General features: G+C 42.7%; 1 protein-coding gene across 2 annotated transcripts in view; it reads left to right on the top strand.

The window, feature by feature from the left end:
• The window catches only part of cntn3b (contactin 3b), a 60,855-nt gene that overhangs the window by 32,234 nt on the left and 3,980 nt on the right, over positions 1-24,641 (top strand). For both annotated transcript variants that reach the window (XM_037102406.1, XM_037102407.1), the window contains exons 7-22: positions 2,231-2,333; positions 2,698-2,882; positions 3,275-3,411; positions 5,515-5,644; positions 6,296-6,446; positions 9,202-9,329; positions 11,718-11,893; positions 15,197-15,314; positions 16,372-16,530; positions 16,658-16,807; positions 19,442-19,512; positions 19,904-20,138; positions 20,547-20,656; positions 22,023-22,209; positions 23,808-23,920; positions 24,022-24,187. In XM_037102406.1, coding sequence (XP_036958301.1) covers positions 2,231-2,333; positions 2,698-2,882; positions 3,275-3,411; positions 5,515-5,644; positions 6,296-6,446; positions 9,202-9,329; positions 11,718-11,893; positions 15,197-15,314; positions 16,372-16,530; positions 16,658-16,807; positions 19,442-19,512; positions 19,904-20,138; positions 20,547-20,656; positions 22,023-22,209; positions 23,808-23,920; positions 24,022-24,187 — 2,319 coding nt within the window. The remainder of the gene's footprint in view (positions 1-2,230; positions 2,334-2,697; positions 2,883-3,274; positions 3,412-5,514; positions 5,645-6,295; positions 6,447-9,201; positions 9,330-11,717; positions 11,894-15,196; positions 15,315-16,371; positions 16,531-16,657; positions 16,808-19,441; positions 19,513-19,903; positions 20,139-20,546; positions 20,657-22,022; positions 22,210-23,807; positions 23,921-24,021; positions 24,188-24,641) is intronic.

Here is a 24,641-nt window from a genome sequence, read left to right as displayed (position 1 = left end):
CATATCGTAGCCTGTTACAGTTGTTTGAACAACATGTCATTGAATTCATTTTAACAGGATGGCGGGACCTGCTTCACATGTCTGCTCATTTAAATTCTTTTGAAAAAAATAAGAGGGAGAAGAAAAAGATAAATAACCATCTTTTCAGCCAACCTGGCGGCCTTTTGATCTGCGAATCACCTGATGATCGCTGCAGTGCTGCAAAGTGTGTCCTCTTAATCACACACTGTGCACAGCACTGTGATGTGTCGTTGGCACCATTTTCTGCAACCTCTACGCTCACGTGTTTCCAGATCACGGCTCCAGGTTTGGTGGTTTAAAGGTGACAGATGTTACAATTTAACAACTGACTGACAACAATTACAACAGCATGATCAAAACATGGGTTAAATACCAGCCATATGGCCAACCCTTTATAATGCCAATCATTTATAAATGGTCAGTTTATGGTAATTTAAACATTAGTTAATAGTTATTTCAGCATTAAGAAATGACAAAATACTTGATAAATCTTGATGATAATAATAATAATAATAATAATAATAATAATAATAATAATAATAATAATAATAATAACTCATTTAATAAGCGGCCACCCAAATACTGTTATCAGTTGCGACAAACAATACACTGTTCCTCAGAAAATGATTTACAAAGCATTCAACTGCTTGTTACCGGTCACGTAACTATTAACTAAAGTTTTATTGAATATAGATTGACTATTTGCTAATGATGGCTATTAAAATCTGTTGTCTCCTATTTTCCTAGCTTGGCATTCAAGATGTTGTTGCGATTAATGGCCTTTAATTGATTGATAAAGCATCAATAAATACATGGTAAATTATTCATTTAAAAATGAGAGCCTTATTATGAAGCATTGGTGAAAAGAGTACTGAATGTATGACTACAGTTACAATTATTACTCAGCTACAACTGAAACGACAGGTATTAAAACAATACTTAAGTCAAAGTGCCAAGTTATATTCTCAAACACTACTCATTGGTTACCTTTAAACTGTTGATGTTTAACAGTCCCATTAGTGCAAAAAGTGTATTTTGGAGTCTCAGCCCCAACCCATCAAAACTGGCGCTTTGGGATGACACCTTCATGAATTGGGAAAACCTGGAGCATTATTATTTGACGAGTTGCGAATGAGACTGAGAAAAGCAACTTTTCTCACACAGTAAGCATTTTGTGACACTGTCAGTAGCAAGCATTCAGTCAAAGGGGTTATTTGTTCTTCCAAATGACTCCTAGCTCCGGCTCTGTTCTGCTCAGAGGTCATGGTCAGCTCTCTGAACCTGAAGTTTACCACTTTTTTTTGTATCAGGGTTGTCATCAGCCCGTTTGTGAGCGCATTACCATATTGGCTACAAAAATGCAGATGAAGTTTTGGGTATTTATTCAAATTGCACTCAGTGCTCCATGATGATTTTTAAAGTAACTAAGTAGATTACATGGTTCAATGCGTACTGAAATATGAATGAATGTTTGTATGTATGAAGGAATACATCGAAAAACTAAAAAAAAAAAAAAAAAAAAAAAAAAAAAAAGTACTCCAAAATAGACTGAATTAATTACAGCCATTTGAATAGCTGTAATTGTTGACTTCAGGGTGTGGCACGCATTCATGAGCTGCTTCAGGTTGAATTACCCATCATTCAGTTCACGTCTCTGTCCCTCAGAATGTTACAGGTCATTACTGGCTAAACACAGAGGCTGTTGATTGCTTGTTGAAGGAGATGCAATTCCACCTTCTGTATGTTTTTCCTCGCTGTGGCCAAGATGCAAACACTTACCACAGCTTTTCGAAGTCTTTATTGACCTTTACTCTGAAAACATGCGCTGGACCCTAAATCAGCTCTGCTGCCAGGCTGCGGAGTTTGTAATTGATAATAGTAAAGGGCACACTATTATCTCTGCGTACAAGTCCCTGACCTGTTCTAGTGATGTGAATATAAATACAGTCATAAATGTAGTCACTTTGCCACAGGTGATAGATCTTCACTAAGCAAGCCTTTCCCCTGATGTGTTCTCTGAATCTTTTATAAGCCACCTCTGATATGTGCGCTCCTCTCCTTCAGTGGTCACTTCTGCTCCCACGCATAAAGACTTCCCTGTCAGCCGTCCCACCATGTTACTACGCTCGCTTTTGATCCGGCTTGTGTTTAATGTGCGCTGTTAATCACCGGTGTGAAAAGCTTGTCATCTCTTGTCTCCCTCTTGCAGGAGTAATGGGCGAATATGAACCCAAAATAGAAGTTCATTTCCCCGATTCGGTTCCAGCTGCGAAGGAATCGGCGGTGAAGCTGGAATGCTTCGCTCTGGGAAAGTAAGTCAGCCCCGTTCTGTCCGTGTGTGTGTCTGTGTGTGTTTGTGTGTAGTAAGCTGTAGGCTCATCCATGTATAGCTCTTCTCAAGATGATTTAAGAATGCACAAGCAGAACATTACTCAAGTCTCAGATTTATCAGTCCGTGAGGGAGCAAGGGGCCGCAGCATAAAAAGACAAGGGAGCAGAAATCAAAGTTCTTTTAAAAGCTTCGGAAATCTGAGCAATCACAGTTTGATTTGTGGGGGAACAATAACTCACACGGCTCCGGCTTCAACCGCAGTTCTTTCAGTGCTTAATCAGACTTTGATCACGGCGACTGACAGTTGCCACCATGGGAACTTTTTCTGTTCGTCTCTTTCACAGCCCTGTCCCAGAAATAAGCTGGAGGAGAACGAGCGGCATCCCCTTCCCCAGCAAAGTCAAAATGAAGAATTCAAACGCCGTCCTTGAAATCCCCAATTTCCAGCAGGAAGACGCGGGGACGTACGAGTGCATGGCGGAGAATCGGCGGGGCAAGAATGCCGCGCGGGGTCGCATTTCATTCCACGGTTAGTGAGCCGTGCGGAATGGATTGACAGTGAAGGGCGGGGTGAATGTGTGTAGCTGATAACCACGTGTACAGAAGACAGGCATGTCACCTGCAGCTGTAATCTCATTTGTTTGCCAGAAAAACCTATTTGTCTATAACATATGGGGCATGATGTTAACCATGAGATGACGGAACAGGCTGTGGAGAGATTAATTTCACAACCAATGTTCGTCTGTTAACTCACCTGTTCTCCTCATTTTGCTGATAATCCACTCATTCAGCTAAAACGTCGATGATTTAATGCGAGGCTGCTTTGACGGCTTTATGAGTCCGGATGCCACCCTTCGCTAATCCGCTGCGTCTTTAATTAAAACACATGTTTCAAAAGGTAATCCTCTCGTTTATTCCTAGCCAAACCTCACTGGCTCCAGACAATGACGGACACAGTTCTGTCCATCGAGGAGAACCTCTTCTGGGAGTGTAAGGCCAACGGGAAGCCAAAGCCGTCCTACAGCTGGCTGAAGAATGGGGACACGGTGACGCCTGAGGTATGCTGATCCGATCAGATGGGTGATAAAAGGAAAACACAGAATGAATGTGCGGAGGAATGTACGTAATGTATGTGAAAAATTTTTTTTTAAAAATGAGGGAGTATGTTTCAGAAGAACAGCGTTCAAACCCTCCGAAAGAGTTCCCCACACTTGGAAAATCTGTGTTAAGGAGCATGGAAGCTGTGCTGAGGCTTACCGAGAAGCTAAGCTCAAAAGATCAACTTGCCTCTCTTTACACAATTTGCGCAGAAGCCTGTAATATCGTTTTCACAGCTTTGTTGATGTTTAAAATGTTTAAAAAGCAGCAAATAAGATCTGCCGACGAGTTACACTGAATCAAGAATGTGCAGAGACTGGATTAACTGTGAATTTACCCTGTGTTCTGGAGGAAGGCATGTTCTCTGTCAGTACAGTTTTTTTTTTTTCCCGATGGCTGTAATCTACTTCGCTTCCATTTTTCCACTTGCAAGGTAGAACTGCTGTTCACGAAAGTCAAGGGGTACTCCAGCGATTCAGTACTTTTCATGATGTTGCAGACAGATGTGAAGGGAGGCAGAGGTATCCTGACTTACACCTCCTAACAACACATGTATACATTGTCTGGATAATCAATTCATCATTACGCTGATTCTTCCTGCAGTATGATTTGATCTGAGTATGCGTTGATTTTTAAATTACTTTGTACGACAGAAGACTTGAGAGTTAGACTTTTTATATACTGTCATGGTCCCAGATTGAGTTGACTCCAGCCTGAGATCTGATTACAATGTTGTCAGACCTACAATATATTACTGTTCTGTTTAGTCAAGCTTAGGCAAGAAGAATACTTGGTTAGGTTTAGGGAAACATTGTGGTTTTGATTAAAATAACTGTTACTTATTCCTCTTCAGTTACGAACATACATGGATATAATTCACCTTTTACTTTTGATGCCGTAAAAATTGCTACGCCCCCCCAGACTCAAAGTAATGTGAATATGGGTTTTGATAAGCTGCTTTTTGGTTTCTGATGAGGATGGGCTGTGTAATGGGGTGTGTGCAAACAGAGCCATGATTATAATATAAAGCCAGTGGAAAGACACTGAGGCAGTGCAGATTAAAATGAATATATGCAAAGAAGCTGAAATGATGAAAACTAAAGGAAACAAAAAATCTGCGGCATAAATCTACAAAGACAAAAAGGAAAAAGGAGGGAGAGTGAAGGGAACTACAAGGAAGAACCAGATTTCCTGGTGAGTTCTTAGCTAAGTCAGAGGCTGAGCTGAACAGAAACACACACTTCCAGCTGATGTTGTTTGGGGGTAAAAACAAACAAAAAAAAAAATCTCATGTAATTCTCAAAATACACTTGGTTCAAACTCCATACCTTTTGATACAGGTTATTTTTTTGCCATAACTGAAAACCTGAGCCCAAGTTACAAGCCCTCAAAGTTTTAATCGGACGCTCCCCGAGACATTGTGTGACTGTTTCCCCTCATGACTGCTTAACATATAAATGTGTAAAATCAGTGGAGTGCCCCTTTACCCCAGTAATCAAAGCGAAACAGTGCAGAAATGCAGAAACATGCTATAGATCCATCCTGTATGTGGTGTTCCTGTGGCACAGTGTCTTTGTTCCTCACTAATATGTTCTATCTGACTGCCATATGCGCCTCTAATTAACGTAAGACACCACATCCCCTGCAGCGAGGAGGATCCCTGACTAGATCGTTGGGTTAAAAATCCACTCCAAGTCATCATCCGTTGCTGTCATTATAGTTTTTACAACTGAGCAACCCCGCAAGATTAATGGCTTTTTAATGTGCCGCTGGTGCTATTGTCAACATTGCCTCTTCTCTGTGTGTCGAAGATGCAGGTTAGCAGTTTCCACCACTGCCTCCTCATCTGTTCCCTTATTACACGCCGAACAAACGTAGAGCCGCCACAAGGCTCTTTCGCCGATTTCTCCCTCTCTCTTCCCCCCCTCCCTCCCTCTCTTTCTTCCCTCCCGCTGTCCTCCTCCCTTCACGGTGCACCAATAATTGCTGCTGTGCTTTTTAGACATAATAGACCACACTGGCCTTGCAATGGATATGCAGAACTCTTTCTCTTTCCTCCGCAGGGCCGCGTACAAATCGAAAACGGGGCTCTCTCCATAGCTGCATTAAACCTGTCGGACTCCGGGATGTATCAGTGTGTGGCAGAAAACAAACATGGCATTATTTATTCCAGTGCCCAACTAATGGTGTTAGGTAAGAATTGCATTCCCCCCTCCGCTTTTATCCTGCTTATCTGTCTGTGCGTTTGATCATCTCCTAAGATTAAAAAAAAAAAAAAAAACCCAGCAGCCTGCCTGCTAAAGCTCTCCTCAGCGATCAGTCTGCGCACTCATTTGATGTCACTATGGGCTCCTCCAGCAGAAATATGAATCTGATGGAGTGTCTCATTTTACTTTCAATGGTTTTCGCCGTATTGATTTGGATACTACAAACGCATTTCTTTGCAGCATCGTGCGTTGCTTTCTCATGTAGATGGGGTATTGATTTTATTTGCAAAGCTTTGATGACTTCCACCTGACCCGGTTCAGTGAGAAATTCGATCCTGTCTTGATTCATACGATGACACCTGGGGCTCCAAATGATGGCTGACAACTGTGATCATAGCAGGTCGGGGGCCCGAGTGAGGGGGAGGTTTTCTGTGTGCAACAGCGGGGCGGCAGGTGGATCTGTAGCCTTGAGCCCCATCGGCATTTCTGCTGAGTCCACGCTGAGATTTTGAGCCGCTACCGCTGCTGAAGCTGAAGGAGAGTCGATATCGGCGCGGCGCGGCTGATCTGCGAGGGGCTTCGGGTTGTCTTTATTTTTAATCTCGCGCCTTTTCTCTCTGTCCCTCCCAACACACAGCTTCACCTCCCAGCTTCGCCAAAAGTCCATTAAGAGCCGTGCTAAAAGCTCGCTCAGGCAGCGAGGTCACTCTCGAATGCAAGCCTCAGGCCTCGCCCCCAGCAATTAGCCTGTGGAAGAAAGGGAACGAGATCCTGCAGAGAACTGAAAGGTAGGATAAAAGTCCGAGCGCATATTCCTCACAGCTTTTATTCACATGCACCGCAAGCAGACTTGTTTGAATAGCGTATTTGGCATTTGTGCAGGTGCATAGAGGGAAAGGCTAATCAGGAGAATGGGAGCAGGGCACCCACCAGGAAGCCTGCACATGGCTAATGTGCTGTGTGCGCCCTCATGTGCAAATAGCTTGGTGTGAGGGATGAAGATGCTCGCTGGTCCTATCAACACGGCATGCATGAAATATTTAAGACGATAAAAGATTAGCAAATGGAGCCTCTGCCGAAGATAAAGTCTGTCTGCTCTCAGATCGAGGAAAGCAAAGGTGCCATTGCACCTTAAATTCAAGGTAAAAGTGTTCAGCTGCACCGTGGGTTGGATTCGACCTTGCCGCAGATGATGCAGACAGTGAGCCGACTTCAAGCGCCGCTTTAAGTGGCATTAAGTGGTGCTTAATTTGGTTTGTCAGCCCTCTCTGTCTGATTTCTGATTGAATACACGTGAAGCTGTATTTTGGCCATGCCAAGATTTCACACAGCACTCAGCCAACGAAAAGGTGGAGGAATCAGAAAAGGCAAATCAGGAGGTAGGAGTGGCACGTTTGAGGCAATCCGTCGGCTGACTTTTCATCATCCCATTTGGAGGGAGAAGAAAGGCTTAAACGGTGACAAAAACCAAGCATTGTAAGCACTCCACACACACACACACACAGGCAGGACAGAGTGAATAAGAACGACTCCAACACCGACGAAATGCCTAACTTTGTGCTGTTTGAATCACTCCCATGCTGTGTATTCAATGGGAGATCTGAAAGAGAACAATAAGAGCATCACGCATCTTGTCAAAACAGCGCAGAGGCTCCTTAGCTGGCTCCAGATGGGGAGCTACATCTATAGCTGCAGGAAATTGGTAAAATTCCCAAGCTGACTGACATTTCGCACGCTGTATGTGAAGCCCACTTAGTCTTTCAAGGTGCCCACGTTAGATGTATGCAGACACGGGATGGGAAGTGTTTTCTCATACATGCAGTCATGCTGTAAATTGGAGCAATGCGTAGGAAATGAACTGTGAATACATTTTCTCACTAAATACAGTATCAGTCCAAGTTAGTTTCACCCAAGTGATTAAAAAAACACATTTTCACAATAACCCCTGATGATGTCTAGCCATGTGGATAGTTTTAATGATGGGTTAATTTACTCAGGTTTTGAGTAATCCGTCTCTGAGATGTCTCCACCCCGCTGTTACTCTGGATAATTAATAATCAGAGCTACTTCTCCAATAACAATCGCTAAAAACGAGGTTTGTGATTCACCCATTTTTGTTTTTCTGATGTTTTTTTCCAGCCAAGTCACCAGGATATAAAATATAAAAGATTTCTGCAAACCACTGATACATTGACATTGTATGTGTCATAGGCCCACACAGTTTATTGGCATCGCTGCAGAAAAAGTCAGATCGCATATACGTTACATGCAAATCACCTGTCTGGAGATGGATAGGAGTGCAGTGGAGTAACAGGCAAGAAGGCTGCCAAGCCAGTGATCGCAGTTCAAGACTGTGTTTGAACAAAACAGATATCTTTGATGACAAGTAAGGACATCGCCAGCCACATTTGTGATGTCAAACATCTGACATTTTTGACAAGAAGTCAGGACATCTCCTGCTGTATTTGTGGCAACCAAAAGAGACATTTTAAGCCAAAACACATGATTTTCCTAACCCTTAACAAGTGGTTTTTGTACTTAAACCCTAAAAAGATCATAAGCTCACACGTTATCTCAACATAAATCAGAAAATTGAACATAAACACCCGCAAAGTAACAAGGGTTGCAGAAAGACACATTATCGGTATTAATTCTGGAATACTGTTTATTGACACCGCAAACAGTTTATTAATCACCTTTGTTGCTCTGGGGATTAACAATTGGGGAACTCAGAGGCAGATATTTTTGTCCAAAACCTTGTCAAGTAAAACAAAATCACTCTTAAAGGCTAGAGCTACGTATCATTATATTTCAGTTGGTTTATTTTTCAAAGCAAGACTGCAAAGCATGTGAAAAAAAAAACATTTTTCCTCTTGCAGATAAAAAGGTTTGTAGCACTGAAAAGTACCCTTGACTGTGTCAGTTCAATGTCCTGACTCTCTGACTCCCTTTCTGTTCAAATAATATATACTTTGTGGAGCAATATGCTTCCTCTTGCTTATATAGCGCTGTATATTATGTCTTCAGCTTATAGTGATATATTATTAACTATTCAGCAAGTCAGTGAACTCCAAGAGTGTTAGTGTTTCCTCACTGACCTCAGCAACATAACGCCTGTAAAGCACATTTTATTTATTCATTGAGCTATTCAGTGTTGCTGTTTGTAAAGATTTTTCCTCATTTAGTAATGTGTCCCGGAGTTTAGCCCACCACTGAGCCAGGATGGCGGGTCAACCTGCCTGCTGCTCACCCACCTGAAAGAATTCATTTTTCTGGGCTTTGTAGAGGAGCCTCGGGGTACCGCGAGGGTCAAAATGCTTCAGAGGCTTTTTCTATTTTGACAAGAACACAACTGAAGGAGAGTAGACCCACAACAGGAAGGCTGAGTTGTATGAATCGTCCCATGTCAAGGTGTTGAGTACGAAAAGCAACTAGAGGTGATATGAAGAGTGCAGGCAGATGAGAAACGCAGAGCACTTCAGTCTAACTAAGACGGCCTCCATCTGAGTCAATGAGTTAAAAAAGCTGTTCTGCTTCCCTCAGGATCACCTTGCTTCCCAACGGGACGCTAAAGATCGCCAATGTAACCAAGCGGGATGCAGCCAGCTACACGTGCGTCGCTAAGAATCAGTTCGGGACAGCGAGTACAACCGGGAGGCTGCTTATCACCGGTGAGTCCCTTTTCTCCACCATCAGCATTGAGACTTCACTCCTTTGTCAATATCCCAACCGTTCAGCTCCCATTCCAAGTATGCAGTAAACCATAGTAACTTTCCCTAAAAAAAAAAAATCATGGTAATATTAAAAATGAGTTCCTGATTTGCAACATAAGCAGACAAGAGCAGACTCTAATTTCAAACTGCTGACTGTCGACCTTGACAAAGCTCGTTAGCAGACTTTAGCAGCTGTAACGCCTGCTAACTAATATCACATCTGTGAGCTTCCCCTCTGTCTGACTTCCCAAAGTTCCCAGCTGACTCAAAATATGTTTATGTGCCTTCTCGCCGAGAGTTTGATGAAAAAATCAATAGCACTCTCGTGTCTGTGCACACAATATGAAGCTGCTGCCAGCAGCACGGCTAACTTAGGTTAGCACAAAGACCAGAAGCAGGGAAACAGTCTAGTCTGGTATCGATCTTCGCATCCAACACTGAGCAGGAGAAAGCAATGTTTAACAAACTTTTCTCAACTTTCCCCTTCAGAGCGAAATATGCATTTGATGTTTACATGCATGACTGCGTGCTGATTCAGCGTTCAAGTTATGTAGAGCGACTGTGACTTAAGCTCACAGGTTGGTGTTAAAGGTCGGCATCCTCGGCAAGTTATCATGTAGATGACATGGTAATAAAGGAGCCGCATTGTGTTTGTAATGCAAGTTATTCAGCCCCAGTATTAAGGAAGGTTACAGTACCATAAGAATACATGTTATATCAAACACACATAATGCAGTTCAGAGGTTCAATATGAAAATAAATTATTTATGACTTGCAAACAGCAAAGTTTAGAAATATTAGTATACAACTTGTTTCATTTTAATGTGAAAAAAAAACTTGAGAATGATAATAAGCTAATTGGTTTTGTCAGTGTCATCTTTCCAATTCCAGTTCAAAGCCAGGCAGAGCTCTGTTACAGTTAGGGTAGCAGAATCCAGTTAGTGTGTCTGCCCTGATCAGAGCTTTTTAATTAAATCTTAGTACCCTGTAACTGCACCTATAGAGTTGTTTATGTGGTCAGCCAATGTTATGCTAACTCTAGCAAGGCCTGGGGTACTGTGAAGTGCAAGAGACTTGGATGTCTTAAACTGGGGCATTTATTGAAGCTCAGTCAAGGAGGAAGGCTTTAAGCATTACAAGTGAGAAACCTGTAGCGCCGGACAAACTCTGAATGGGAAGTATTTAACCCTTACCCTTACCAGACAATTACTGAGTGTTCAGTAAGGTTAATATTAGCTATTTTTTTACATATGTAAGAATTTAATTGGGTATTGGAATCTTAACAAAGGATCTATGCACCAGTTATGACCCAACCTATTCTGTCTCTGATTAGCTAATGCTCGTTGACTTTGTTGGTTGGGTCGGTCAGGTTTAGGCATGAGTCAGGATTAGGGTGAGCATATCAGGGACTGCCAATGAGAGGGCAGAATAGGGTTAGGGTCGGTCATAATTGGCCATCCTGCTGCCTGTTGTAGGTAGCGTTGTAGGTAGATGGTAGGCTGCGTTCTTGATGATGAATGGGCAGCCACCCTCCAACTCTCTGGATGCCAAGCATTACTCTTTCTATCCAACGTTTTAACTGGCTGTGCCTAGTTACAGCTGCAAAATTATGATTGGACAATTGCTTATTGAGGAGATGTTTAGCAAATTGTCAATTTCGCCTCAGTTCAGCCAAATAAAGGTCAACCATTTCCTCTCAGTCAGTGACTCTAGAATACTGTCATTTATGTTAATTTACATTCAAGTTATATTGCATGTGTAACATTAACAATCAAGGTTATTGTCAAATTAATATGACTGGTGTACATTATGCAAAATAGCAGTTAAGCAGGCAACAAAACATTATCCTTGATTTAGTTAAAGGTCATTATTATTATGAATGCGGTGACATCAGCACGTATAGTCCTCCAGTTTAATCTGTTGTGCGTTGCCACCTGACTTATTTTTCTCATTAGCTTCCATTCTCCTCGTGCACTGACAGCTGAACCATTTAATGTCATGGAATTTAATTACTGTGACCTTTCCTCGCCATACTCTGAGGCCTCCAATCCAACGCGGCTACCAGTGGGAATGCGCCTCCATCTCTGTAATCCTGTTTCGTCCAAATTGATCCCAGGACATGAAGTGTAAACCTGAGATGTCATTAACAGTTGGTATTAGACAGGCTTGGAATTTAAGTGCTTATTAAAATCAGGAAAAAGCGCACATCCACTGGTAATTTAATGACGACGACTTTATTTAGCAGTGAATTGAAGCGAGATGGCAGTTGCAGGAGGTCACGGTGGTGCTAGAGGTTCGCGCAGCAGAGATATTAACATGCGACGCTGTCATCTGTTGTCTGGCCAGAGCCCACCAGAATCACCATGAGGCCGACTAACATGGAGATTATTGTTGGCGAGAGCATCGTGCTACCCTGCCAGATTGCCTGCGATCCAGCTCTGGATGTGTCTTTCTCATGGGCATTCAACGGCCAGCTCATCGACTTCCAACGAGACAGCGATCATTTCGAAAGAGTGGGCGGGGTGAGTCATCTCAAGCATTAGACTCAGCTACTTTCCGGCTATTCTGGGATTAATTGGGACATACTGTGTGATGCGCAAGGGCATGCTCCACTGCCCTGCTGAGGGCTTTTTAGACACCAATAATACCCAAGCAGATGAATTTATGCCAAGACGTGTCCATTTGAGAGTGGTCAGCGGTGGATGGAATATCAAAAAGATAGAGACGTCTGTTAAGGATCAGTTACATTCTTTCATTCACATGCTGTTGAAGCCTCAGTGAATGGCACTATCAGGTCAGTGATCAGGGTCCTTACCTTTCGAATGGGCTGCATGAGGTGCCGTGTGTTGCACTTCTGAAGGTATATTGTTGAAATGCCATTTCAGTCGTGCAGAGGGTCTCCATTTATGAAGTCTTTATATTTTTCATCCTTTCAACTTCTAATCCCCTTACCTCAAGGGAGAACATTTTCCTTATCATCTCCCTCTGCCATAATTGAATTTGCATACCTATTTATGAATCTTGAGCCCCAAAATAATTAAGTAATGAGCTGCCTGTGATTCACCAAGGGCAGGCCTGGCACCAGTAAACGCTCATATAAAATCTCTATTCTGGTGGAATGAGAATAACTGAGGACTCTTTGGTGAATAGTTGTTCCTTTTGTTGAAGGGCACAGTAAAACATTCAGAGCTCGCCTCTATTAAATAACTTTCAACTCTTTTTGCTTTTTATGGTGCCATTTATCACCCAAGGTCAGCGGTCTGATCTCTGCTATTCACTAGTTAATGGTTGACATTACATATAATTGCTTTTATTGTCTTTCGGACATGCCAAATTCATATCTCCGCGCATGCAAACAGCAATTACCACTGACATTGAACGGTGCAAAGGCACATAATGAGATATAGTTTTCACAGAATCTGTTTCCCCTGTCCAGAGAGATTACCAGCCCCCTGCTCAACAGCTTCTGATGAATTAATTAACATAATTAAAGCAAATCTGCCTCATCACACCCTTCCTGCCAAGGCAGGACGCCTTGCTCTCGCTCGCGAGCTCTCAGGTCGGCCAGGTGGTGGCTGACATAGCAGAGAGAATCAGACATGGCAGAGCCGTGTGTAAAAACTGTCAGGTGAAAGGAGAGCAGATGAAAGGAAGGGGGAAGGAGAAAAGAGAGCAGGAGAGGCAGCCTCTTTAGCCCGTGGCTGCACAGAAGTGCCATTCGGCTCGGCGCTGCTTTGTCAGGTGCTTTAGAGAGGTGGAGATCCACTGGCTTTTTTTTTTTTTTTTTTTTTTGCCCGGTTGCCAGCCCAGAGTGGAGCTCTGATCACCAGCTGCCGGGGATGATGAAATCTGCTATGGCAGCAGAGAGTCTTACCTGGCTCGCCCCTTAGGTGTCTCATTTCTAAAGCAACACACTACTTTCGACAGGCTGACATGCTTCATGACAGGCACTTTAAGAGGTGACTTTCAAAAAGGTGGTTCTCATGTATAGTCAAAATGTGAGCGGAATAACGCTAAAATATGTTCTTACGCGGTGTTATGTTTTACCTTGGAATACATTATGTAGTTTTAAAGGAACAGGCTGGTGCCGTTTTATGTTTTTCTCAACTATCTTTCGGTCACAAATAGTCCAAATTAGCTGTGGGTGAACCTGTGTGAGTTGAAATTAAAGAACCATTTTGAATTGATCTGTGTCTCTCAGAATTGTCAGCTTAAGTCTGTTTTTTCTCTGTGCCTTAAAATTCTATTTTCAGCCCAGAACTTAGAAACATAAACAAAACATCAGTGACTGGTGTATCACCTTTTTCCGATTCTAAATGATAAGAAAAAAAAAAAAAGATCAGAATTTGCTTTCAACTTTAGCATGAACTCAAATGCAGTATCGCTGTCAGCCTCCCGTGTGCCGGCTTGTACGCAAAAAAAACACAGCTACAGTACAGTAGAATACCGCTAGCCCGCAGCTCCACTTACACACTTACTCTGTGTGAACGAAGACGATCGACTGACTGGTACTGGAGGTGAGGTGATGTAGGGTTTATTTTGTTTTTGAGGGATCCTTAATTGATTTGTATAAGAAGAAGGGGGTGTACTCATGGGGCAAGAACTAAAATGAGAGCTGACAGAGATCATATATTGATTTGTTTGGGGAGAGGGTTTCCTCAGGACAGATTTGGGAAAACAAAACTTTGTAACAAACTGAGTTTCTGTCTTTTGTTATTTATTGTTGAAGGGGAGAGTTTCAGAGCATAAATAAATGATCTGTCGATCCTTACAGATCCAGATGTGTTCAACAATGGCAATGACCTCAGTGCTTATATTTTAAATTAAATTGTGACCTTAATTTCTTGCTTATACTGATACGATACGATTAGTAGACATCAAGACTGATGGCAAGTCTTTGCTGCAAAAAACATGTTTTAAGTTCTTTTTATTAAGAACAATTTTGAGGTACTTTATTTTATACCTTATACTCCTCACGCCATTTATTTGATACATTTAGCTACTAGTTACTTTGAGGATTTGGATTATTCAGTGTTAATAGGCTTATTAGTTGTGACCTGTTACCAATCAGATATTGTCGTGGGTGGGACGTAGTGTGAGAGGATGTTGCGTCATACCCGAAATTGCACATTTTTGGATTAGTGGACAATCTGACAGAAAAATCACAGTAAATGGCAGTCTGAAAAATGCTAAATATGGGCCCTGATAATAACCAATGCAACAGAAAAGGTAGGGAAGATGCAGCGGGTCTGTGGATTTGTTTTTTTGTTTTTTCTTCTGGATTTGTTGTCAATAAGGAAAAAGCTCAAAACACCAGCATCATTCCTTTAAAGATTTTCCACAAATACATCTGTCCTCAGACAGATGAGAAAGTTGATTCAGAGTTTGTTGATGTTTTGTTGTGCTCCCTCATGCCCACCACATTCATCCTACTTATGTAAAATGATATTTGTTCTTTACACTGGGAGTTATACTCATATCTTGCTTGAGCTTGTGTAATTACAGAATAATTAGGATTGTCTTGCCAATTAACTAGACGCTGTTTGTTTTGCGTGGCCCGTGTATAGCTGGTAGCTGTTTGTGTCGGGTGGGCGCTGGTTGGACGGGTAGCGCCTGAAGGGCAGCCAATAGCATTATTTGTGCAGAGTACATCTGCCATGTCTGTTGTTGGTGTTTGAAGAGATGCAAAAACCAGTGGCCTGGAGACGATGTGATTGTGCAAAGCATTATAAATGTTTCAAACATCCCAGAGCCAAAAGCTAAGTGATGAAATAGCACTACATATCTTACTTAGCCTTATTTATTCTTTCAACCATCCCTTCCAGACTATATCAGGGGATCTGATGATTCGGAACATCCAGCTGAACCATGGAGGGAAATATGTGTGTGTTATTGATACCGATGTGGAGAGCCTATCCACATCTGCCATCTTGGTTGTCAAAGGTAAGAGATCCAACTGATTTCAAAAGCTTTCTTTTGAATGCTAGTTTGTGAATACCCTTATTTTTTATTTCATATATGTGGATGTGTGTATGTCTTTATATAGAGGTTATATATATATATATATATATATATATATATATATAGATACATATATATATATATATATATATATATATATATATATATATATATATATATATATATATATATATATATATATATACATAGTAAAATGAAGTGGCATTGAAGTGTCTGTACAAGTACTCAAAGAGAGATGTGAAAAATCCCCGAGGCTTCCTGTAAATAAACAGCGAAGCAAAGCAAGAATGGATGCTACCTCAGTCTTGACTCTGTCAGCTCCTGTTTACATTATATGTGTGTTGCTTAAATTTGCAACAATGGCACACACTCGCTCACTCGCTCACTCACTCACTCAGACTGGCATGCATGACTTCGGGCTGAGGTTCGTTGATATGAGCTTAGTGTATCTGGTGTACTGTGTGGGCTTTTCTCTGGTGATTTACATTGGTATTCATGCCCTTAACAAACTGTAATAGCTGTCCCAGGTGCTTTGAGAAGGCAATGTTTATCACAGAAAATGACTATAATTGGCTCATTTACACATCGGGAAAATATCATGGAAAGCATTTGAATAATTGAGCAGTAGTGCAAACAGCAGCAACATGGTAAAGCCGGAGCGTGTAGCAGTCACAAACACTCCCATCTCTCTTTGTATTAACTCTCTTTTATTCTCCTCGCTAGTGTCTGCTCCCATGTAGCCCCTCGTTTTCTTTTGCTCATAAATGATCCCATTCACTGTCTCCCTCCACTGCTGCTTTTCTTATGTTCAGTAATCTCTTCATAGCGCTGCACATCACACATGCCGTGAATGAAAGCCCCTGCATGCACACACCAAGGATGCAGCCTTTAATTAAAGGGAGCGCGATGGCCTTGATGTGTAACAAGGTGCAGAAATCCTTATGAGTTTGATCAGGGGAGGCCTCTTGAAATGGATGAACACCACAGGTTCACCCTTCCTTTTGTCTGATTGATTTAGGTCCGCCAGGTCCTCCGGACAAGGTGGCGGTGGAAGAGATCACAGACAGCACGGCCCAGATCTCCTGGACTCCCGGAAGGGACAACGGCAGCCCCATCACCGGCTACATCATTCAGGCAAGGACACCCTTCACAGTGGGCTGGCAGGCTGTTGACACAGGTATGATTAAACACTCCTCCTATCCCCTTGTAGTATTTATCCGGGTACTTTTTATTTATTAATGATTCAATTTGAGTCCAGTTGGGAGGCAGGCTTGTTTTCTAAAGAGCTCATTTCCACTCTGCAGTGCCGGAGGTAGTCAATGGTAACATGCTGACAGCCGCAGTGGTGGGTCTGAACGCCTGGGTGGAGTACGAGTTCAGGGTGGTGGCCCGCAACGCTGTAGGCCTGGGAGAGCCCAGCCCGGCCTCGGCTAAGACCAGGACAGAGGATGCCAGTATGTGAAACCAAATACTTCACCTTGCACACACATACACATGTTGACAACAGCATTGAAACAGCAAGCTTTGATTTTAAAATGATAACTTACTGGTTCTATATCGCAATCTTTCAGGAATTATATTCATCCACCATACTAAAGTTAATTCGTTATGATGTTTTCCTTAATTTGCTGATTTTAACTGTTAATCTTTAGTTGCTATGTGGTGGTAGAGCAGAAATTTCCTTTACACTACCTTCTGAGGTGGAAAAAGTCACATTGCTGTGTGTTTGATCATCTGATGAAAACAAAAATGTCCCGACAGCACTGATGACGCTCAGGACTCAAGCTGCATTTTAATTGACATTTCAAGCTGTGAAACTGTGGAGAAAAGTCAAAGAAGCCAAACTCGACGTACATCAGAAATATTATGATTTGTGAGAAGGCTGTGTGTGTGTGTGTGTGCACCCCCGTCAACAGAGGATTTTTATCATAATCATCCCAATGACTTTCATTCAAAGAGAACATTTTATGCTCATTTTCAGTTGCATAATTGTATTATTTACTTGTTACTACTAGAATAGGTTCACATGCTTTAATACTCATAAAACACATCAGTTTTCTCATACTGCCCAGTGCACTATATTTTGTCTGAAATGCTCTGTTTAGCTTCTGTCTCTTTAAGGGCCCCCCCATGAATCTCCTTTGATTGGTCGGCTCACACATACCTGACCCAGCACCACTAACAACAACTTCGCAGCTGCGCTAAATTAATTTTTAAGTGCCAAACTAGCCACTAGGTATAAATTAAAGATGTTCCAATACCATTTTTTCCTACTAGATACAAATTCCGATACCTGGGCTTTGGACATTGGCCAATACTGAGTACTGATTCAATACTAGTATTGATAAATATGTTTAATAGCAGATTTATTTTTTTTAAGAGCTGTGTATACTACTAACCCTGTATGTAAGTGATATGATTGCTATCATTGTTGTATGTCCTGGCTCAGGTAAAACCTTGCAGAGAATGATTACCATACAAAATTGTTTATTATCTATTTTAAAAGTAACAAATTCCTTTAAAAACCATTTAAATAGAACAGTTTAAAACAGTAGTGCAGCAGCAACCTAAATAGATCTAGGAATAAGTCATTTTATTCATTTCACAGTATGGCTACAACATTTGCCCTTCAAAGTGCCGTTCTGCAAGCAAACAAGTTCCATGAGTATCTTTAAACTCATGGAACTTGTTTGCTTGCAGAACGGCACTTTGAAGGGCAAATGTTGTAGCCATACTGCGTCCATCCAGTGTGTCGACTCAGCAAAGACTTGGGGCACACGTCAGAGGTCCAAATGTCAGTTGTAAAGCTGATTGCCGGCACATCTTTCAGCCTCCAGTTGTTCCCTCACTGTCTCATAAAGTCTGGGGAGAGCAGGTTCAGAATTAGCAGCACCTCTCCAAATTGCAGCCTTGCATACTGAACACGTCCCCGTATCACTGGTAAGGGTTAAGATACTGCCAAATAGCTTAAATGTCGCTTCTTCGCTGCTCTGAAAACAGTAGTTGCCAGGAGCTTCCCGTGTTGGCTTTTACAGCAGCGGAGAAGGGCTGATTTCCGGTGTGTGACATTAAGCAGAGCTAACGGAGCTACCTGGGGAGTAGCAAGGTCCCGATGCTAAATTACGCGGTTCCAGATCGGTGCATATACTTGTATATTTGCACAATACAGATACCTGCATTTTGAGCAGTATGGGTGGCATTTCCTATACTGGTATTGGAATCTCTTGGTGCAGGGTTTATTCTTTTTAATTTTCAAGATCTTTTACATGCACCAGAACATAGACTGGATACAGAAAGAAAGGGAAATGAATGCTGCTGGACGGTGGATGTGTTTGGACTCAGTTCCGATTATCCACCGCAGTCCCCAACGGATGATTATTTAGTTCTTGAGTTCCTCTTCTCAGTGCCCCTCTCCATAGATTAGATGTCTGTTAACATAAACAATCGGATACAGGGCAACACGGAAGTTCCACAGCGCTGCTTCAGAAGTTAAACTACTGTGCTAATGGCATTTCGATGTCTGGAATACGGCTACAACAACAACAACTTCAGGTTCAGTAGGGCGTCTCTGTTTCGGTTCATTGTCGTCAATGAATGAACGCGCAGCCACGTACAAGCCAGCCGTCCCGGGATCTCACTCTCCAGCTTTCAGCCCTAATAGACGGCCATGCACACATAAATGCTGCAAAAACCCTTTGCTGACTCATAAAATGTGATGCTCCACTTACTAAAGGATACTATAAGGACGCGCACGAGTGCTCCTCCACCTCCACTATCAGCTTTGCCATCACACTGCAGTGCACAAACAGCTGAGTGGGAACAGGAATGGAGTGGGTTGAGTTGAATGTCGTTGGCAAAATACTACAGATCCCGGCTTGGCGTTGATGCACAGTGACATGTGGGCAGTTTCAGTAATTCATTATTTTGTGCAGTGTTTGCGCATAGTGAGGGGATGGTGGGGTGTAACACAGAGGGTAGTATCTGCAGCAGGCGTCCTTGTTGTCATAAGGCTACTGGTATGGTTGAGGCTTGTCATTGGGCTTTGTAAACTGTGTTCTAATTGCTCCCCTCTGGGCTTTACCTCTCAGTTCCTGATACAGCTCCCACTGATGTCGGGGGTGGAGGCGGCACAAAGTCTGAATTAGTGATAACATGGGAGGTAAGTCATCTGTCACATTTTACTGTTCTCTCCATAGCCGAGTAATGGTTTTGCTTAATTGTGCAGAATTGAACGGAGCAATTTTATGACCCACATTAGAGCGAGACACCTCTCCGCCGGCTCTGCCTCGGAGTGCCATTTCTCCCTCCGAAAGCAGGGAGAAAGAGCACTTCCTCTGAAGAGTTTTGCACTTTAGCCACAATTACATAGCCATGCAGCAGGGAAAGATAAGGCGGAAGGTGATTTTGAAGTGTTCTGGGCGGTAACGGCAAAGAAAAGGGCTGCGTCTAATCACAGAAGCCCTTGTGGAGGTACAGCGCAGAGACGGGCCTGTCTGTTTCTTTGTCTGTATGCGTTTTAATATCACTATAGTTTTGTGTTTTGCTCCCAGCCTGTTCCCGAGGAACTGCAGAATGGAGAGGGCTTTGGATACATCATTGCCTTCAGGCCCGTGGGCACGGTCACGTGGACGAGAGCGGTGATCTCCACGCCTGGCGTGGCTCGTTACGTCTTCCGCAACGACACCATCCCACCCTTCTCGCCATTTGACGTGAAGGTGGGGGCATACAACAACCGTGGCGAGGGGCCCTTCAGCTCCATTGGCACCGTGTTTTCAGCAGAGGAAGGTACGGCACTGACTTCACAGCCCGGTGGCAGAGAGCGACGCTTAAATAAGCTTTAATCTCTCTCCTTACAACCACGACCTTGGAATAGTAATGATGAAATGACTTGTGCTGTTATTTCCCTCCCCTCTCAAGTCGGGAATGTCAACTTGATATTAGTTATCATGCTGGTAGATTACAGGAAATCCTAGCAGACACTCACCACACCGCGCTGTCAGGGAGGTATCCTGTTAATTGAATTTGCTGGGCAGATAGTCTTCCCTTATGTCAGTCACAGAATCCATTAAAAGAGAGCAGGGGAAATAGCTTTTCAGTGAAACTACAGGTCTGTGCCTTGCCTCTTATTGCTATTAGTGTGTGTGATGTGTTGGAGGAGTCTCTGGGATTCTCACCAGCGCTCTATTTCTGCAGTCCCCAGTGTGGCTCCTAAGAGGGTTAGGACTAGAAGTGTGTCTGCAGTGCAAATTGAAGTGATCTGGGAAGCTCTCCCTGCCATCCCTGAAAGAGTGCTTGGATATGAGGTACGTTGTGACTCTCTGCAAAATCTTTTTTTTTTTTTTCTTTTTCTCAAATAACATGATAATTGGGCTTTTCTCTGTGCCTTGTTTATCAGCTCATAACCGTTCCCTTCACTGTTCTTAAAATTAGTTTTCTCTCTCTCTCTTTTTTTAAATCATTATATTCTACTATATCTTCTCATGTATCTCTGCAAAGAGCTTGTTTTAGGCTTAATAATATCATGAAATGACCTCAACGCTTTGGTGTGCCAACAGCAAACCCACTAGAGGAAAATAAAATCCCTCATCCTTTCAAGAATGCAAAGAGGGCTTTGCTGTTGTTTTTTTATTTTTTTTTTCCTTCTCTCCCCCGGTGCTCTTTCAATATCTGTCACCTCTGGCCCTCAGCACAAAGCTCTCCAGTTGCCATAGCAGTGGCCACATTGTCCTTTCAGAAACACAGCTTCTTTCTCCAAACGCGGTCCTGAAGTGGATTTAAGCCGCTGAATCTCAGTAGGCCACCAGCAGTATAGATCCGGGAGCTGTGGACGGCACATGCATGGCGCTCAGCCTCTAATTAGACAGCGGCTGCGAATGCAATCTAGTTTGGGTTTAATGTAATCATTATTATTGCTCAAAAGATTACATTACCGCAAACTGAACTCTGGTGCTTATCATACACAGCAGTAATTGATAACAAATTTGAAATGAAATAATTTATAGCAGGCTTTTCCCCCCGAGGGCCGACTTCACATTTCAGTTAAATTATTTATTGACTTAACTCTTATGTCACTTAATACCAGACACATGAATATTAAAGATGACCCAAAGCGAGTGGCAAATTAGTCTATTTGCTTTATCAAATATCTCTTCACCTGCACCCTTAATTTGAGGCGGATAGCCTGAAGGGAGGCAAACTCTGCATCTTGTCAAACAGAATCCTGCTTTGCTTTAGAAAGCGCTAATTTGTTGGAACCCATAAAGCCTTTTGAAATATCTGTAAGATGTAATCAGGACCTCTGAGCTTCAAGTGTCTTGCATCCTCTGATAAAACTAAGAGGTGAGATTGTTTTCGTGACCAAAGCTGGCAGTAATCTCGAATCCCTCTGCCTTGGTCAGTTATCATATGACCCTCTAATGCCCTGCCTCTCGGGTTGAGAGGATGTGCATCAGTAATTGAGACTCCACTAGTGAAGAATTTATTATTCATCATCACTCTCTCTCTCTCTCTCCCTCCCTCCCCCTTTGTAATACAAACAGCATTTCAGATATCATGATGGAATATGAATTTCAATAATGCAGTGAAATGCACCACCAGGATCCGGCTTGTTTGTGCCCACGATTGTGATTTTTCTTCTCTCTTTTTTTTTTTTTTTTTCCTGCCCAATAGATCGTGTACTGGGAAGATGACACCAAGCCTGACACTGTTGGCAAAGTGCGCATATCTGGAAACTACACGCTGGTGAACATCACGGGGCTGAAAGCGAACACAGTGTACTACCTCTCTGTGGCTGCTTTCAACACGGCTGGCCCCGGGCCACAGTCGGCGCCCATCAACTCCACCACAAAGAAACCACGTGAGTCCGTCCCACAGGGGCATTCAAATCAGTCCTAAAGGGGTCCTCGCTCATGAGCCATGTCTCCCTCAGATGACGTCGCACTGTCCTCAGCGTGATAGGCGTAGCATTTCTTCAGCTTTGCCGCTTGTGCTCACAAAATCCAATCTGACAAGCCAGCTTTCCATTTACCTTGGGGAAAAAACGAAGAGAAGATAAATCAGTGGGCTGAGTGGAATGGAGCTGCAGTGACAATTTAAGATGGACAAGTGATGTTGAAGCAGAACTAGACAAGTGCTGCGCCAGCTAGTTTCTTCAAATTTAGGGATTTCAGCTCACAGACACGATGTGAGTGAAAGAGTAACCACAGTATGCTCGTGTTTCATGATAGCAGGCGTCCAGATTCCCGCGGCCACATCTCTTTTTCACTTCCTGCGGCCAGAGATTTGCTGCCAGTGACCATACAGTACTTGACGCTACCATTTCATTTTTCTAAAATAGTGAGAGTTCTATGGCGGGCAGTATATCAATGTTACTGCGTCAGTACCATGATAAGAGTTTATATAATGTTTTTGGATATTGTTATACTGTGATATGATCTCAATGCGTTAAGTTTTTTATGAAAGTACTGATAATTATCCATGCAGTATTGCTACAATACTGAGGTATCGGTTGAGGTCAATTATGTGGTGATACACGTAGTTAAAACCAGAAGTGGATTCGGTATCTTTGAGAAGCATGGGGTGAAAAAGTTTGAAGGGTACCAGCTGTATGCGGCTGGGCAGCAGCGACCAGAAAGTCAGGATATATTTATACCTCAGTGGGCATTTTTTTGTCACACTTGTCTCAGTAGAAGGGCATCCTAGAGGGTACTGTATCATTTTTTTTAATCTACCATAGGGGCATCCATGAGGGCACATTTGTATTTTGGATACTGGCATGATGATGCCGTGACAATGAAGACATTTTAATGGTTAAAAGAGAGTGCCTTTGAGTTTTTCTTGTGAGTCTACATATATCTCTATCCAAGAGCACCTCTAACAAGCGTAATTTGAGTCCAGGAAGAACTCTTCCCCTCCCATTTTCTGAAACATTTCCTGATATTTGATTATATTGCCCGGTCCTAGCATTTATGAATTTGAGGAGATATCAAAATACTGAGACATATATCGCTATAGCCTGAAAATACTGTGATGTGATTGAAGGCCTTACCACCCAGCCCTAGGTGGCCCTGCATACACAGCAACGCTAAAAGAAGAAAAACCCTATGTGCAAATAGACTAAACGGATTCAAATGAAGAAATGTGAATGCAGCACACATATTGAGGTTCTCTTAATTTCGTCCATTTGCATGTTTTTTTTTTGTTTTTTTTTCCTGAGTTGCAATGTGTGGCGGTCTCAGGGCCACCTTGGAATTCATTCCGTCTTCATTAGCGAGGGTGCTCCGCTGCAGCCTCCATCTATTATTCAGACTGACAAGATGATAGTTTGTCCAAGTGGAGCTTCTGTACGAAGCAGTTGCACCGCTGTAATACTCTTCGGCACGCTTATACTACACTCTTCTGTATACATGCATCACGTCATATGCAGAACGTCTCTACCTATGGTTCTTTATCTAGCTCCAGATCGGGCTCCACTCAACATCCAGTGGACCATGATAGGCTCCACCCTCACGCTGCACTGGGATCCTGTCGTTGCTGTGGAGACGGAGTCAAAGGTCACTGGATATCTGGTAGGTCCCAGTTCCCTGCAAAGCCCTGATTTATCTCCACAATCAAGGGTGACAGTTTTTGCATTGGCTCATTTCTCTGGGTCGCCCTTCTCCCGCCTCAGGTGCTGCTTAAGAGACACCGCAACAACGACATCAGCACTATCTTGACCAACAAAACCACTGCGGAGCTCAGCCTCTCCGCCAACGACAACTATCTCATTCAGATCAAGGCCATGAGTGAGGGCGGTGAAGGTGTGGGCAGTGAACCCATTCACATCCATAAATTAAGTGAGTGTACTGTTGCCTTTGCCTCTTTGTACAATTTTCTTTCTTTCTTTTTTTTTTTTTTTTTTTTTTGACCGTGGATAAAGCTCAAGTGAGGATTCAATAATTCAGAGACAACATTTAATTTGGCTTCATTGCATCCCTTTCCAACCATGTGTGATAGACTTATTTCAAGTGCGAGAAAAGCGACCTTTTTAGAAATGCGTGCGCGGTGTCATCCATCTCTGCCATTGGGTTATTATTCCTTGTTGACTGGCTGCACAGCGCCGCAGCATATAAAGCAGTTCTTGTGCTCCCCATCCCGCTGCGGTGCAAAATTGTGAGGCGTCTCAGTTTGCCGCTCTCTTTCTTTGATGTGATACGAACTTTATCTTCTCAGGATGCTTAAATAGCCTCTCCTGTTGAAAGCCAGTAATAATGTAGACATGGAAGAAAGAAAAGAAAAAAAAGAATCACA

The sequence above is a fragment of the Acanthopagrus latus genome, chromosome 6 (genome assembly GCF_904848185.1).
Source record: "Acanthopagrus latus isolate v.2019 chromosome 6, fAcaLat1.1, whole genome shotgun sequence".
NCBI lineage: Eukaryota > Metazoa > Chordata > Actinopteri > Spariformes > Sparidae > Acanthopagrus > Acanthopagrus latus.
This window is presented reverse-complemented; position numbering and strand designations above follow the sequence as displayed.